The 16,410-nt window shown below is 35.6% G+C and overlaps 1 protein-coding gene across 1 annotated transcript; it reads right to left on the bottom strand.

Moving 5' to 3' along the window:
• Positions 1–440: 440 nt before the first annotated feature.
• LOC136817101 (uncharacterized) lies at positions 441–3,463 on the bottom strand. Its single transcript, XM_067073442.1, has 3 exons — positions 2,929–3,463; positions 1,288–1,401; positions 441–1,081 (listed from the first exon to the last, which is right to left on the bottom strand). The coding sequence occupies exons 2-3, from the start codon at positions 1,322–1,324 to the stop codon at positions 798–800; spliced, it is 321 nt and encodes a 106-aa protein (XP_066929543.1). The 5' UTR covers positions 1,325–1,401; positions 2,929–3,463; the 3' UTR covers positions 441–797.
• Positions 3,464–16,410: the final 12,947 nt, after the last annotated feature.

Genomic DNA, 16,410 nt, shown 5'->3' with positions numbered 1-16,410 from the left:
TGAAAAAAATAATGTATTTGGTAGAGCCATATAACGAATCTTTTCTGGAAGAGCCTATTTATTATTCCTTCAAGTTCTCGTTAATTATTTATAAGAATGCGTATTCTAGTCGAACAGAAATTCGAAAACGGACTCCCCATACCTTTTCAAGCCAATGATTCAAATTTGGGTTTTGAAAAATTCAACTTCGATTTAACTTCCCGATTGAGCTAGAATTCTGAAAAACAGCCCCCGAAAAACGAGAGCTTACGGACAAAATTCCATCTTTCGAAAAATAATCCAATAAAAGCGTCTGAATATATCGGGGAAACCCATTTTTCTTTAATTCAAGTTGGGGCTAGGCGGAAAGTGGATTTGACACAAACAAAGGAAATAGTAATAGTACAAAAAAAAACTCTATTTCGTAGCAGTAAAAATAAATTGTCAAAAAAACTGTTTACAGCAATAATATAAAAATATTTAAAAATAATAACTTTGTAAAATTAGCGAGTTGTTGGGATGTCACGTATCACCATTAGGTCTGGTTTATTTCAAAGTCGAAAATCAAGGCTTGGATAAAAGAAAACGATAAAAGCACACGAAAATTCGGAAAAAACAAACCTCAAAAGAAAACGAATTCCAAAAGAATTTACAGATTTACAGAAGACCTAGATTTCTTCGATTAGCTACAAGGAAAAGACAAGACGCTTACTTATCTTTAGAGAACAAATTTATGTGAACGAAAAGGAGAAACTGGTGTTGGAAGTGAAAAAAGTGCTAACAAGAAAATAAGTAAAATATGTACAAAAGTTAATAGGTTACTTCTTTCTTGTTAGCACGATGTATATCTCGTCACCTTCGTCGATTTCTAATACCAGCTTCTCCTCGCCGTTCACTAGCATCCGGTCTCGCCTTTCCCTTGTTGCAGCCGACACCACCAGGTCTTGGAATGTTGTCGGCATACGCAACGAAACAATCGTTTTTGGAGGAATTCGCTTTCTTTTTAAGTTAGTCTTCTCCAGGCTATCATGAGCTTTCACCAACACATCGGCTACCGAGCTGGTGTCATTTCGAACTTTAAGCCGGAAGGTTTTGATTGTGGCTGAAAAAAAGAAGAAATAAAAGCAATTAATTTGAAATTACGTTAATGTCCGGCTTAAGAAATCAACTCAGTGAAATTTAAGCATTCTATCGTTACAAAAATAGTCCAGTTCTTACAATTTCAGAAAAATTATTTCTCTAAAAAATCGTAAGGGAGAAAATCAGCGCCAAGATGATTACAAAACTGAATTTGAAAAGAAATATTACCTTCAGCGATAGTTGATGAGCTGTTGCTGTTTCCCATCTTGATCTTTGAATGAAATGGCTGGAAATGATTTGCTCATTGGCGGCCTCTTGACCTTTTATACATGCAACATTGAGCTAAAAAGAAAAATGCAACATTATTTGAATGAACAATGAAGAAAATTGAACGTGACACTTGGTTTTGTGATTGACAGTTACTAAAAGCTTTCGAACGTGTTTTTTTTGTGCTCTTGCTTTAAAGCCAGCAGTTGAAAATTCGAACGTTCGGTAGTGTATTTTGACATAGCGGATGAATGAAAATATAAGAAAATAAATGTACACGTGAAACTCATTTTTGAGAATATAGTAAACGTGACTTTCAAAAACGTTTTGGTCAAAAAGTTGGTATCTAGGAATATAGCACGTGACGAAGGCTCGAAAGTTCAATCCTAGCCAGTATTTAATTTTGACATAGTGGATAAATGAAAAATAGAAAAAATGCGTACGTGTCTCATAGTGAGTCTTTTCAGCGAGATTTTAAGAAAGTAATTAAAAAAGTGTAAAACTGTAAAAAAAAGTTTTTGGACGCACGTAATTTTTTTTGGGACCCACGGACTACCCACGTAAATTTTTTCGGGACTCACGAGGGCACGAAGGCACGAGGGCACGGGACGCACGTAATTAATCACACTCTAAGTTTTTCCACTGGACATCTTTCCGTCATTCAGTCAGGTCTGCGCAGCCGGCATGACTGCTTTAATCTCCTTAACCTACCCCCACCTTAAGCCTCCTTAGCTTACTTTTCGGAAAGTAGATCCAAAAATCGAAATTACAAAAAAAAAGAAAAAAAACACTCCCAGATATTCACCCAAGGAATAAGTGTGCAAAATTTCAGCCAAATCAAACCATTTTTGAGGTCTCCAGCCTGCCCAAAACTTTAGGGTCAGTTTGGCGAAAAAAGTCGTGAGCACGTTCCTAAATACTCAAAAATTTCATGTTTTTTTATACTAAATTTTATGCGTTTTCTAAAATCCAACCACGTATTTCTCAAATGACCTTAAAGCAAATCCATGCAAGAATAAAAAAATCATTTTCTCTGAAAATCACTGATGTTTCAGAAGCAGCCGACGGAGAAATTTTTTAGAAATATGTGTTCTTATCTTCTAGGAGACCAAATGTTATGACCTTTCAAATTTCTATACAAATTATGTGTTCTAAAATCTAGGAAAAACGGTTTGTCAAGATAAATTTGTAAGATATTTGTTTTTCTCCATGAAAGATGTGTTCTGAAAATTTCTAGGGTTACTAGGCAACAAGATTAAATCAATTCTCTCTTGATTAACCCCCTGTCTCGTCAGAACACATCTTTATTTCTAGTTAAAGTTCGAGGAAGTTCTGATCAGAACAGATGAAAATTTCTAGCTAAAATATGCTCTCAGAAACACATCGAAAAAAAGGTCGCCTCGCCAGCTGCTTTCGATGTTTGTATTTAGATTTTCCGATACGCCATAACGGAAGCTAAAATTGCAAAGGTTTTCAACCACCATTTATATTTCAGGTGCATCTCGAAAGGGGGGGGGGCACCTAAGATTTAAGGGGTCTCTCTGAACCTTGCACTAAACATCTCGAATACTAATATATTAAAATCGGAAGACAAACACTTACCAGGCTTTGGATGCGAAGATGAATAACTGACAATTGGATCTAAAAAAGAAAAAAGAGAGCAGCAGACGGCAAGCAAAACAAATGGCGCTTTAGAGATTGTATTATCCATTTGATTTGAAAAAGACTTTCAGAAGCAGCTTTAAGAAATTAAATTAAAGGTTTGATCAACATCGTAATAATCTGTCAAAGAATAAGGCAAAATAATTTTTGAAAATTTTCTAAAGCAGTGGATAACGGGTTTAGATATGCAGCCTCCAATAAAATGCTTAGCTCTGTCTAACCTAAACAAAACTTTGTCTCCCAAAACTTATTCATCTGCTTGTTTTAAAAGCATCCTTGAGTAGTGTAGACTTTGTGATACATAATGTTGGATTGAATTATTTAGTACATTGAGAAAAAATGAACATTGAATAAAATTCTTTTGCAAAAAGATAGTTATTCTGAATGCTCATGTATCCAAATTTTTCGCGTGTATTAATTTTCGCGATTCACTCAAGATATATGTGAAGAAAAAGGGTTAAAACAAGTAGTATCAAAAAAAAAAATTCTCTTTAATTTTCGAAAATTTTGAAAAATTTAAACAAGACAAAATTTCGTGAAATTTTGACTAAAAACTCGAGATAAACACTTAAGATAGCTTTGCTTTTGACACACCTGTGCAAACAATAAAACCTAAGCCCGAGAGAAGCTGTAAGAAACAGGAATTTAGCATCAAACGAGTTGAAATTAAAAAGTTTCAGTGATAACTTAAAATTGAATCTGAATCCAAATTTAACAAATTTTTTCCTCTAAGTTAAAGAGTAGGGTGAAACGGTGCCCCACAACCCGCACCGTTCGTCTATCGCTACCAACTTAACCTAACAGAAGGTGAATCAATAGCGACTGTTACAAATAACCCCATACAGACTACGCACTTTACTGTAATAAAAAAAGGCCATGGAGTCTAGTGAGACGTTTTGAAAGAAAAAAACTTACATTTGGGGCTTTTATTAAAAGATTCTTGGAATAAATTACATTTGAAATATTCAGATATTGAAAAGACCAGTTAGGTTAAGTGTTTGATAGTCCGGCCAAAATGAACCACCCTACTCTGGGACTAGTACCGAAGATGGGATATCCTCTTTTCGGTGAGGATATCCGACTCTGATAAAAAAACTCACACACCCTAAAGAATTTGGTTGCTCATATAAAATTGAACTGTGTGAGAAAAAAACTCAGAGCCACGTTATGCCATCCTAAAATCAAATACTTAGTAAAAGTATACTTAATAAAATGTTATGTATTTTTTGCTGGGCAAGCGACCGAATTCACATAAATGCAAAAACGGCGATCATCATTATCGCTTATACCAATTAGCAAAAAATTAAAAAAAAAAACAGAAAACAATTTTGCTTTTTCCGAACTTTAAAACAATTTTATGATAGTGATTAAGATCGATTTAATATCCGACATGTGTTCTGCTCAGCAAGCGACCGAATTCACAAAAATGCAAAAACGGCGAGTATCATTATCGCTTATACTATTCAGCGAAAAAACAACAAAGCGAGAAATTTTGCTACTCTGGGTTTACTGTAGTAAAAAAACAAGCCATAATATGCCAGTCTCGTGTTTCTTCATTCGTTCTTCAGCCTTCTCGTGTTCACATGGTCTTTACAGGTCATTTGATCAACTGTTTGGCAAATCTTCTGCTTCAATAATTCATTCGTCGGTCGGTCGTTCGGTCGGTCGGTTGCCTTCTTTCACATCTGAAGATGGTCTTCACTTCAGTGGTCAACATTAAATTCTTGTGATGTGTTAGATAACAGTTTTCTTCCACAGTAAACAAAGAGTGGCAAATTTTGCTTCTCATGTCAAATATTCATGTCATTTGAACTTTTAATTTCTTTCAACACTTAATATTTTGAAGTTTTGCAGAAGTTTGTTTATTTGAGTTAATGGTACTAGTCCCCTTAGACGAGACCAATTTTTTTGTTATACAGGCCAATCTATGAAAAAAGGTTTATTCATGCTAAAAACAATACAAAAAAGAAAGTAGATTTCATAAAAACAAATCAAAATAAGACCACGAAGTTACAGAAAAGTTAAAAGAACAAAGGATCAATAAAAATTTTTGTATTCGTTCAATATTTACGGTTGTTTTGGCCTGTAAATCAACAAATAAAATTGGTCTCTATATAAACTAGAACAAAGCTTGAGAGCCTATCTACAGAAAAAAGTCTAAATAAAAAATCAACGAAATATAACTTTAAAACTAAATATAACTGTAAAACTAAATATAACTGTAAAACTAAATACAACTATGACTAAATTTAAACCGAAAATTCAACAAGAATTTGATTAAACTAAACAAAACTGAAGAGTAGCTAAATAGCAAAATCAATTTCCAACGCTATATACAAAAAAATAAGACATCAATTAACAAAGCTTAATCTATACAAAGAGCAAAACTGCTGCTAAAAATAACAAAACGATCAAAACGTTGCATCGTTGCCAGAATGCTGCAATCCATGGAACAATGCCTGGGTAGTTTTTAAATGTTGATAGTAATGTGCGATAGAATGGAATGCTAAAGATCATTGAAATTAAGGATATCATTTTCTTGTTATGAAAAATGGAGGCCATAAGGTTTCGATATCAGAAATATCCACAATTTCTCTTTCAGGGAAGGGAGTCAAATTATCTTTCGCAATACAATCCAAGAGGTGTTTTCTCATGACATCCTGATCATATAAAATTGACTCTGGAGATCTTCCATTAACTATGTCAACAGCATACGCTATACAGTAAAGGCCACAGTCTTCGCCTCCAGTTTGTAAAAAAACCCTTTTTTTACAAACCTTTAATCTTCCATCCTCTTGGCAATTACTATAGCACGAGAACAACTGATCTTTGAGGTTTTCTGATGGTTTTTGATTGAGACTATCATACAAAAAAACATCGTTTCCTATAGAGGTTGATAGCACCCAATGTTTACAGCCATTATGATGTATTTGTACACTTGTACAGTTGTTGTCTACTGGCACGGGACTCAGCATTGATTTTCTTTTGGAATTTAAAGGATCTTGCAAGCCCCTAATACTGGGATATTGTACCTTAATCATTTCATTGACTTTTTGCATGACAACATCATTTAGCCACTGACCACTTGAAACTTTTTCTAATGAGACTTTAAAAATTTCTTTGTCAGTTGTAAAACTTTTTTCTTCCCGGTCCACCATGATAAGATCTACATCGATCACCAATTTTTTCTGGTCCTCAGTCCTAACAAAAGAAAACGCTTCCAGTTTTGCTTTTGAAGTTTCACCCACAGATAGAACTCTCTTTTTCTTTATTTCTGGAATGTGGGAAGAAGGACTGGATTTTCTCTTCATTGGATTTCCTGGCTTTTTAGTTCTTTTTAGAGCATTCTTTATGTCAGAGGGCATTTTAGACTGTCGCTTTTGGGGGGCCTTTGCTTTGACTGAAGGAGATTCTGCATTCAAAGCAAATTTCATAAAGGACTCATCACATGCAAAAACCTTTTCAGATGCAAATCCCTTTCTCTTTGAAAAATGGATAGGCCGATCAAAACAAGATTGGCTCAGCCAGACGGGATCACTTTGTTCTTCTCCTTTGAACTTCACAAGATATAAGTATTCTTCAGTTTTGGGATCTAGTTTTTTATCAATAACATCATTAACTTCATGAAAACCTAGTGGAGGCAAGCTGTTAGAAAGCTGCTTGGCACACTTAAGATCCTCAGACAACAGATCTGAATCTTCAGCTGCTTCTAAAACACTCAATGATTTGTCTATCACACTGTATTCACCATCTTCATTGCATGACATTTTCAACTCACCCTTGATATTCAAAACTTTAATCCAATTACTCACAACGATCTTCTTGGGTAGTATGTACAAATTCTTTTCCTCAGACAGCTTTTGAAGAGGGATAAGCTGACATGTTACGCTCTCATCTAAATTTGACGCACTTTTAACAGACTTGCCATTGTTGTTCAAAGCAGCAACCTTACAAACGGCAACCTTTCCAGAAACTTTAGCTACCACAAATCTGAAAGCAAAAACATTGTGCTGTTTGTCCACCTCATGTCTATCAGGCAAAAATTTTGCAGCAATGTGTCTCCTTGATCTCTCTCGTGAAACATATTCTCTTGGGACAAGAAGTTTCAATGCCTGTGCTAAATGTATTTCCTTTTTTTCCCCATTCACAATTCTAGAGAGAAGCCATCTACGTTTATCTGAAATTTCTGCACCCTTTATTTCAACATCATCAGACTCCAGGTGGTCCAGGATATCATCAGAAATAAGATTTTTTCCAACTTTCTCAACATTCCTCTCTTTTTCACAATTTTCACCTTTATCCAAGTTTTTAGGTTTCTCACCTGTTTCACCTTCCTGGCCGCTTTCACATTTGCCTTTTTCAGAATCAAAAGTTTTACTAATATCCTCTGGGTTAAAATAATTGGTCACAAGATTTTCTTCCTTCACAGCACTATTAGACAGAAGTTCAGCAGACTTGACCTTTAATTTCTCTAACGCATATTCTTCACTTATAGTTCCACAAAATACGTTTTCATCTGGGACACTGTTTTTGAAGTTGGTTAAGAAATTAAAACCACCATTCTTTTCCAAAAACTCCATTCCTTCAGGACAGTACTTTCTGAATAAGGATTTTCCCTTCTCTACTCCAACTTTATATGCTTCCTTTAGTTGATTCCTAAAATCACAGAAGGTCTCTGGGTATTCATAGTCTGAGGCCTCAGCAATTCTCAGCTTGTGTGATAACCTTCGCCTATTTGTACTACTTTGTTTTTTTGCACCTGCAGCTGTCATATTGTCCTCTGCAGTATGGTTAGATTGCACTTTGGATATCTTTTCCATTATCCCCGCAAGTGTTGGCTGTGCATCCAAAGACTGAATCTGGTTTGTTTTGCCCTGAATCTCACTTATTATTCTTTCGGTCGTCTTGGTTCCACAATTGGAAAGAGAAAGCATAGAAGTGCCAAGGTCCTTAAAATGAGCATACATGGCTAACATATGGCATGTGCCAGCAGCAAAAAGAATCTCTGCTGTTTTTGCACAACCATAGGTAAGGAATCTACCACGTTTAGAAGGATCTTTTGCTGCATTTTTCACTGCATTTAAGCGCTTGCCTTTTAATTTCAAAATTTGCTTCCAAATTCGAAAAACAGTAATCCCTTCGCTGAGGCTTTCTTGAGTGGATACTGAGTTGCACTCAGGATGGAGGAAAGGTTTAAAAAGCGCTACAACACCCTCGATGTAAAGGCATGTTCCTGAAGACCCTGGAACATGTTCATGGAGAAGCTCTGCAACACCCTTGGTGAAAACTTTCAAAGCTGCATCACAATTTTGATCAAGGAACCGGGCAAAAAGCAAGTCATTGTTGGAAAAGGAACAGAGATAAGAGTTGCCACATTCCTCAAGAGTGACTTTTAAATCCTGAAGATGATTGATTGAGGCAATGTACGAATTAGTTTGGCAAGGAAAAAGATCTAGATCAAGGGTCTCATACTTCAAACACTTGAGAAAAAGCCGAAGGTTATGATCATAATCTAAGTAGGCAATGGATGGAAGAGGGCCAAAATATGGAGCTGCAAATTGACTTTCCCCTGCACCAAGAGTCAAATATTTCACACCAGTGGCTAGTGCCTGGCTTTGGGGTGTCATCAATGTAACAGCAGCTGCCAGTTGGAATCCGGCAGAATCTGACGAGTGTCCGATCAAATTGATCGGATCTTTTCGCATTGCTCCAGATGGCGTAAGAAAGCAATTAGACCTGACAACATCCCATATTTTCAGCAGATGACATGAGCGATACCCAGAATTAGGTGTAGGCCATACCATATAAATCAAAGGCTTTGATTTAACTCCTGTTGCAGCAATCAAGTTATGAATCCCAGTGCTTTTTGCAAGTCTGTCTTCTTGGATAGCCTTGTCAACATAGCCTTTGAGAGCACTAAATTCATCTACAAAATCTTTCCCCTCATCGAGAATTTCATCTAACAACTTTCTTGATTCCTTCCATTCATTATAATCTGGTTTCCAGCATTCACCAATGATTTCTATTTTTCCATCCTTATCAACAACTCCAGAAAACATCCTGAGAGTTCTAGCTTCATCCGTGGCATCAACAACCGGGTAACCTTGGTAAAGGGTCACACCTCTTTCAAAAACCTCTGTATTCATTCCAAGCTCTATTTTAGTTTGTTTGCCATGCTCCTTTGCACAAGTTTTACCAGGAAGGCCAAACAGATCTTTAAGTAAACTGTATTTGTCAGGCCCAAGAGAGTTATGGTAGTAGGAGGCTACATCCTTGATTATAGGCTTAAATTTGTGGTTCACTCCACTTCTCAATTTCCCCAACAAATTTTTTATGATATCTTTCTTAATAGCAAGGGTATTATCTTTGCTTTCTATTAGAAGAACCAGGTCAAGGACAAGCTTTCTCACTTCATCTTTTTGACAGCTCTCCAAAAGTGTTTTTTGCCAATTGCTTTTGCTCAATATTTGCTTCCTGTATGCAACGTTAGATTTGGTCAGGGCTTCATTTTTTTGTATAGTTTCTTGATAGTGCTGTTCTTTTTCTGTTTTCGTTGCATAATCCTCTCGCATTCCTTTTTTACCCACACGAGACTCAGTTTTTGAATAAGATGCTGTTTTGTCACGATAAGATTTCAAATTATTCAAAGCTCTTCTCTGGCCAAAACAGTTTTTACAGGTGAATGGATGAGAACCAATCGTGGAGGCAATACCTAAACAGGGAGGATCAAGTGATTTAATTCCACCAGAAATGGTAATTGTTTTACCTTGTATTAAAACCTTTTGCTTGTTTGATGGTACAAAAACAGACTGGGCAGAATAATATTTACTTTCATTACATATTTCTTTATATTGTTGTGGGTGATTCTCCTTCCAAATCTCATACTTGCAGCAGTTTTTATGTTTTAATTCAGTGCTACAATTTTTCCAGAGCTTTTTTTCTGAAAACAAAGTTTTAGTGGACTTTCTTCTAATGTGCTGATCATTTTGAAACTCATTCACAAATTTAGGATCCCAAAAAACATACAAGACACTTGCTTTCCTTTCTCGCTTGTCAAATCTTTATAAAAGTCTGAAATGTGTTCACTGGCATGTTTTGGAGGCCTTACAAGTTTTTTAATCACTGTAGGGTGGTCTTTTTTCAAAAAGTCGATGGCACTTTTATGATGATTAGTGATCGAGTGCTCATACAATTGTTGGCATCCCTCAAAAATACCTGGTCCCATGTAACAGCATTTGCCACAGCGTATCAAATGATCACGATACATACAGCAAATTTCACATTTGAATGTCAAGTTTGGAGTGTAGGTTTGAGCAGTGAATTGGGGAACTGGAATAGATGCTTGTAAGTACTCTAACGATTCACTGGCTACATCGCCAATGAATATTGGACAGAAAGACCCACAAAGAAATGCATTGATCCTGGTTTTGAGGAAATCTGAGGTGGATTTGGCACTTAAAAGAATAGATTTCAACTTCTGGTCTTTTACCTCTGTTGTTGGATATTTTGAATCAAGATAGTCTTCAAATGTCTTATGATTACAGGATTTCAAATTGGATGGTGTAATAGTTTTGAAATTTTGGTAAAATCTTGAAAAGGTTAAATTGTCATAATTAGAGGATTCTTTTGATGGTTTTCTGAAAGAAAATAACTTTTCAGTGAATTCAAATTCTTTATCATTTGAATCTTTATTACCTATGGAATAATAATTGAAAATTGTCTTTTTGTTTAGTTTCTTATTTTCATGTGAAATCATCTCCTCAGAGTTCAAACAACTCAGATCATCAGTATTGATTGATAAAGTGTTTAAGCTTTCAGAATCAAAGGATTCAAAATAAGAGTCCTCTATACCACTAACTGCACCACCAGCTTGATTCAAAGAATCCTCAAAAGCAACTTCACAAACATTAGTCTCAACAGCTGTACCACTACTAACATTGATCTCGCCTATTGGGTTAGAGACCTCGGTCTCATAAACTGACTCATTAAGTACAAACTTGCCATCTTCTTTATAGACATAATCACTTTGATAATCACACGCTGTGAGTATTGCTTCTTTTTGGTGGATGTTTGCTCCAAGAACTGTGTAACTATCATCTGTTTCAAGGTCTGAGTTGCAATGTTGGGAATTTGTTGCATCGAGTTCATCAACATGTTGGCCAAGAAATTCACCACTTGAATTGTCTTCAGTTAAAGGGGTACTCTCAATAGACTCGCCATCTACTTCATTGACTACATTTGAATTGAAAGCCTCACCAGCCTTAACAACTACATTAGAAACCTTTCCTTCAACATGACAGGTCACTTCTTTTAATCTGATCCCTGATATGGTGGTACTTCTCTTTCCCCTAACCCTTCCTACTTTACATTCAATTCTAATCCCCTTTTTATAAAGAATATCCTTCAATATCTCAGAAAAATCATGTTCCTCGATTGATTCTGTGACACTCGCAAAATTCTCAAAACTTTTCATCAAGTATTTCAATTTTACATGTTTTTCACCACCACTTTCTGCTACAATCGATTGTTCACACCACTTCTCTACTTGAGATATGTCCATCATGATCTAAATAAAGGATAAGAAACTTTACTTGCTGTGCAACTAGGCTACTTATACTGATCACGTTTTTCATATCAACTTTAGCTACTGAGAAGAATGTATACATTAAATCCACCAAAAAAAACATGAATATCCGAGTTCAACACCAAGTGTTTTCGACAAAAAATAAGCTACTTTATGAAGTCTTTTCAATCAGCAGTAAAAGAAAAGAACAAATTTCTTAAATACCCTAGGCTAGCCAGCCTATGTATGCAAAAAAGGACAAGTAATATGGGTCAAAGTTATGTTACCTAGAGTGGGTTAAATTTTGCAAGTTTTGGCCATTTCGAAATATAGTCCATGCAAAAATTTAAAATCATCATTTTTGCAAAAAAACAAACAAAAAAAATCACACAAATAAAAAGGAAAGAAATTGGGTGACAAATAGCAGCCCAGGCCAAAATTTTAGATTCGTGAGAAAAACAACGCACTTTAAGGTGACAAGTTTATAACTAAACCAATTCAACCAAAATTAAATTTCTTTTTGAAAATTTTCTAATCTCAAGCTTTAATAATCAGGCAGGCCACATTTTAGAAAAGTAGGACAGTGTTTATTCCACAGCCAGCCACTTTTTAAATGTCAAATATCATTTTCATTATAATTATTATTGTTCGTTGGTGGCCAAAAAAAGAAATTCATAAAAATGTTTAAATAAAATGAGTCTTATATAGCAAAGCTATATCTAAAATTAAATCCTATTCTAAATATTGATAGCAGTAGTCTTGCATGTTTGCGAGTAACCACTGAGAGTGGGCAAAGGGATAACAAACCAACCTCTTAAAAATGGCACCCACCTTTTTTAGCTCAGCCCCCTCTTGAAAATTAAAATTCCTCAACACCCCTCTTTTCTGACTTTTCACGCACTAACTCGTACAATCCCTAAGTATATTCCAAAGGATATTAAAGCCCCCTTCTTTTAAATTCAGTAAAATTTAATTTTGACTTTAAAAAGATATACACTACCCTACTAGCTTAGTTGCAAACAAACTTGGTAAAAACAAGCTTGCCTTTGCCGAAGACTTTTTGTATTCCCAAGGCAATAAAAATATTTTGTTATCCAGTGTTATCAAAGGCAAAAATAAGATCTACGTTATTCCAAAGAGCAATTAAAAATGACAAACTTTTTCTCTTTGTTTGGAACGCATTATTTTTTCAGAACAATAAAAGTGACATTGTCATAGGAAATACAACAGCCTGATTGGATGCGACAAAACGAGCCGCAACAAGAGTTGTTTACAATCAGAAAATAGAATAAAGGTTGTAAAAAAAGAAAAAAAATTTTCTTTAAAATAGGTGTTTTGATTTTTCTGTGCCTTTTCCAGGCCTTTTCTGCAACTGGATAACCTTGGCAAAAACTCAATCTTTGCTTAAATTTTGAAATTCAATCCTAATTTTTGTACATAAGCCATGCGAATCCAGACAAAAGTTTGATGTCCTAGGTTCTTATTAACAGGAAAAGCCCATTCCGAGGTTAATTCTTTGTTTTAATAGTTCCAAACTAATTAAAAACAGAGCCTGGGTTGATTAATTAACTGGATTCAAACTTTATCTTTGAAATAATGAAAATGGTAGCAGCTCAAACCCTGAAAATCTGCCTGCTCTGGGATCAAAGCAACATATCAGCTAACCAACTCTGTCTGCTACTGACTCACTAAATATATTGGTAAATAGCCCAACCCCCTAAATTTTGATTCGAAAACACTTGATTTTTCATGGAAAATATGATTATGTCAGTGTTAAAGTTTGTCGTCAATAATGTCAATAGTCAATCCAAGATCACTTTGCAGTATACGTCTGAAGCCCCAGGTTATAATCCGACCACACTGGCATCTAACGATGAGATGGGCAGCTAAGATAACCCAAAACTAAATATACTGGTTTTTGAGTGCCAAATAGCCCAACCCCCTAAATTTTGATTTGAAAACACTTGATTTTGCATGGAAAATATGATTATGTCAGTTAAGTTTGTCATCAATAATGTCAGTAATCAAACCAAGATCTCTTTGCAGTATACGTCTGAAGCCCCAGGTTATAATCCGACCACACTGGCATCTAACGATGAGATGGGCAGCTAAGATAACCCAAAACTAAATATACTGGTTTTTGAGTGCCAAATAACCCAACCCCCTCAATTTTGATTTGAAAAAACTTGATTTTTCATGGAAAATATGATTATGTCAGTTAAGTTTGTCGTCAATAATGTCAGTAAACAAACCAAGATCTCTTTGCAGTATACGTCTGAAGCCCCAAGTTATAATCCGACCACACTGGCATCTGACGATGAGATGGGCAGCTAAGATAACCCAAAACTAAATATACTGGTTTTTGAGTGCCAAATAGCCCAACCCCCTAAGTAAATTTTGATTTGAAAACACTTGATTTTGCATGGAAAATATGATTATGTCAGTTAAGTTTGTCGTCAATAATGTCAGTAGTCAAACCAAGATCTATTTGCAGTATACCTCTGAAGCCCCAGGTTATAATCCGACCACACTGGCATCTAACGATGAGATGGGCAGCTAAGATAACCCAAAACTAAATATACTGGTTTTTGAGTGCCAAATAACCCAACCCCCTAAATTTTGATTTGAAAACACTTGATTTTTTAATAGAAAATATGATTATGTCAGTGTTAAGTTTGTCGTCAATAATGTCAGTAGTCAAATCAAGAACTCTTTGCAGTATACGTCTGAAGCCCCAGGTTATAATCCGACCACACTGGCATCTAACGATGAGATGGGCAGCTAAGATAACCCAAAACTAAATATGCTGGTTTTTGAGTGCCAAATAACCCAACCCCCTAAGTAAATTTTGATTTGAAAACACTTGATTTTGCAAGAAAAATATTATTATGTCAGTTAAGTTTGTCGTCAATAATGTCAGTAGTCAAACCGAGATCTATTTGCAGTATACGTCTGAAGCCCCAGGTTATAATCAGACCACACTGGCATCTGACGATGAGATGGGCAGCTAAGATAACCCAAAACTAAATATACTGGTTTTTGAGTGCCAAATAGCCCAACCCCCTAAAAATCGAAAACACTTGATTTTTCATGGAAAATATGATTATGCCAGTGTTTCGTTTTTCATCACAAATGTCAGTAGTCATTATCAAAACTAGAGTACGTGTTAAAGTTTGTCCAGGCTACATTTTTTTGTGGTTGGCTGGATCATTGTTAGTCCTTGGTAGGTCAAACAAAACTGGTTAGACATAACCAGTGTCAGATATGACACCTCTATTCAACAAGTTTTCACTACATTTGTATAAATACAAACGCGAAATTGCAAGGAACTCTTGATGTGGTTTGTTTTATCACATCCAATCAGGTTTTGGTTCTTTCCCTGTCAAACAAACGAAAATTTGTTGCTTTTTGAGTGTTTTGATAAAAATAACGCATTTTGATAAAATAGCGCTTTTTTAATTGACATTGGGAAGAACGTACATGTTTTTAATTTACCTTTGATCACAAAATATCTTATTGCCTTGAGAATACGAAACGTCTTCTGCAATGGTAAGCAAGTTTTTACCAAGTTTGTTTGCAACTAAGTATAAATCATTTCAAAGTCAAAATCGTACTATTAGCCTTAGAACTTTGGCTAAAGTAAAGTATCGAAAGTAGACACATAAAAGTAGGTTTCAAACTTTAAAACTCCAGCTTTTAGCTCAACCATGAAATGTAGCAAACATGTACACTGGGTGTAGACTGAAAGAATATTACAATGTAAAGCTTCAGAAACATCAAATTACTTCTTATTAAAATATAGAAACTGTCACCTTTGTAGTCTTTTGCTGCTACTTGTCACTTGCTGTCTTTTTTTTGTCATTTTTGTGCTTCTACCAAAATTTCCAACTTCAACTCTCATCACGTGTGGAGCTCCATTTCACATGTCATCTCTTAATTTCCCGTCTGTACCGCGTTTAAACCGCGTTTAAACCGCGTTTTTGTGCGTTTTTCCCGCAGATCTACGCGTTTTTCCCGCAGATCCACGTGTTTTTCCCGCAGATCAGTTGGAAATCTTGCTCTCTCCTATGCCCAGTCGGACTCGATGATTTCTAATTACGTGTGAATCCTGTGTCGGCCTTAGCTAGTCCAAATCTTCTGTAAAAAAATTATGATAGGAGCCGACTATCCGACTATCCCACAAAGGCAGTGTGTCCTATTTCCTGTTAGTTCAATCCAATGTCCTTATTATTTTTTTGAGGAATACAAAAAGATATTTTCTAGGGCAGGGTGGACAGGGCGGGCAGGACGGACAGGGCGGGCAGAGGAAACGAACGGAATTTAGTCAGATTTTCGGTGAAAAGCAGATCAAAATTTCTAGGAGAAGGAATTTGAAACAGGCCTTCAGACATCAATGTACAGCAGCTCGACATTTCTAGGTAAGGAATTTTCATGTTTCGAATTTAGTCAGATTTTCGGTGAAAAGCAGATCAAAATTTCTAGGAGAAGGAATTTGAAATAGACCTTCAGACATCAATGTACAGCAGCTCGACATTTCTAGGTAGAGAATTTTCATGTTTCTTAGACCAGCAGATCAAGATTTCTAGGCTGATCATGCGTGTACAGCAGATATTTCGTCGAGGCCGCTCGCCGGATGCTTTCGAACGAGGACCTTTTTTTAAATATCTGTTTCCTAGACATAGCCTTCCTGGAAAATTTGATCTGTTCGCCGAATATTTCAAAAATCTTATTCCTAGAAATGAAGATCTGTTTCTCCGCTAAACCTAAATTTTTAATCTCAAAGTATCTTTCCTAGAAAATTTGATCTGTTTCCACAATTTTCAGAATTAAAATTTTGATCTGTTTTCCCAAATAGGATA

Source organism: Clytia hemisphaerica, unplaced genomic scaffold (assembly GCF_902728285.1).
Source record: "Clytia hemisphaerica strain Z4C2 unplaced genomic scaffold, Clytia hemisphaerica genome assembly, whole genome shotgun sequence".
Lineage (NCBI taxonomy): Eukaryota > Metazoa > Cnidaria > Hydrozoa > Leptothecata > Clytiidae > Clytia > Clytia hemisphaerica.
The sequence above is the reverse complement of the archived record's forward strand: the minus strand, read 5'-3'. Positions and strand labels throughout refer to the sequence as shown.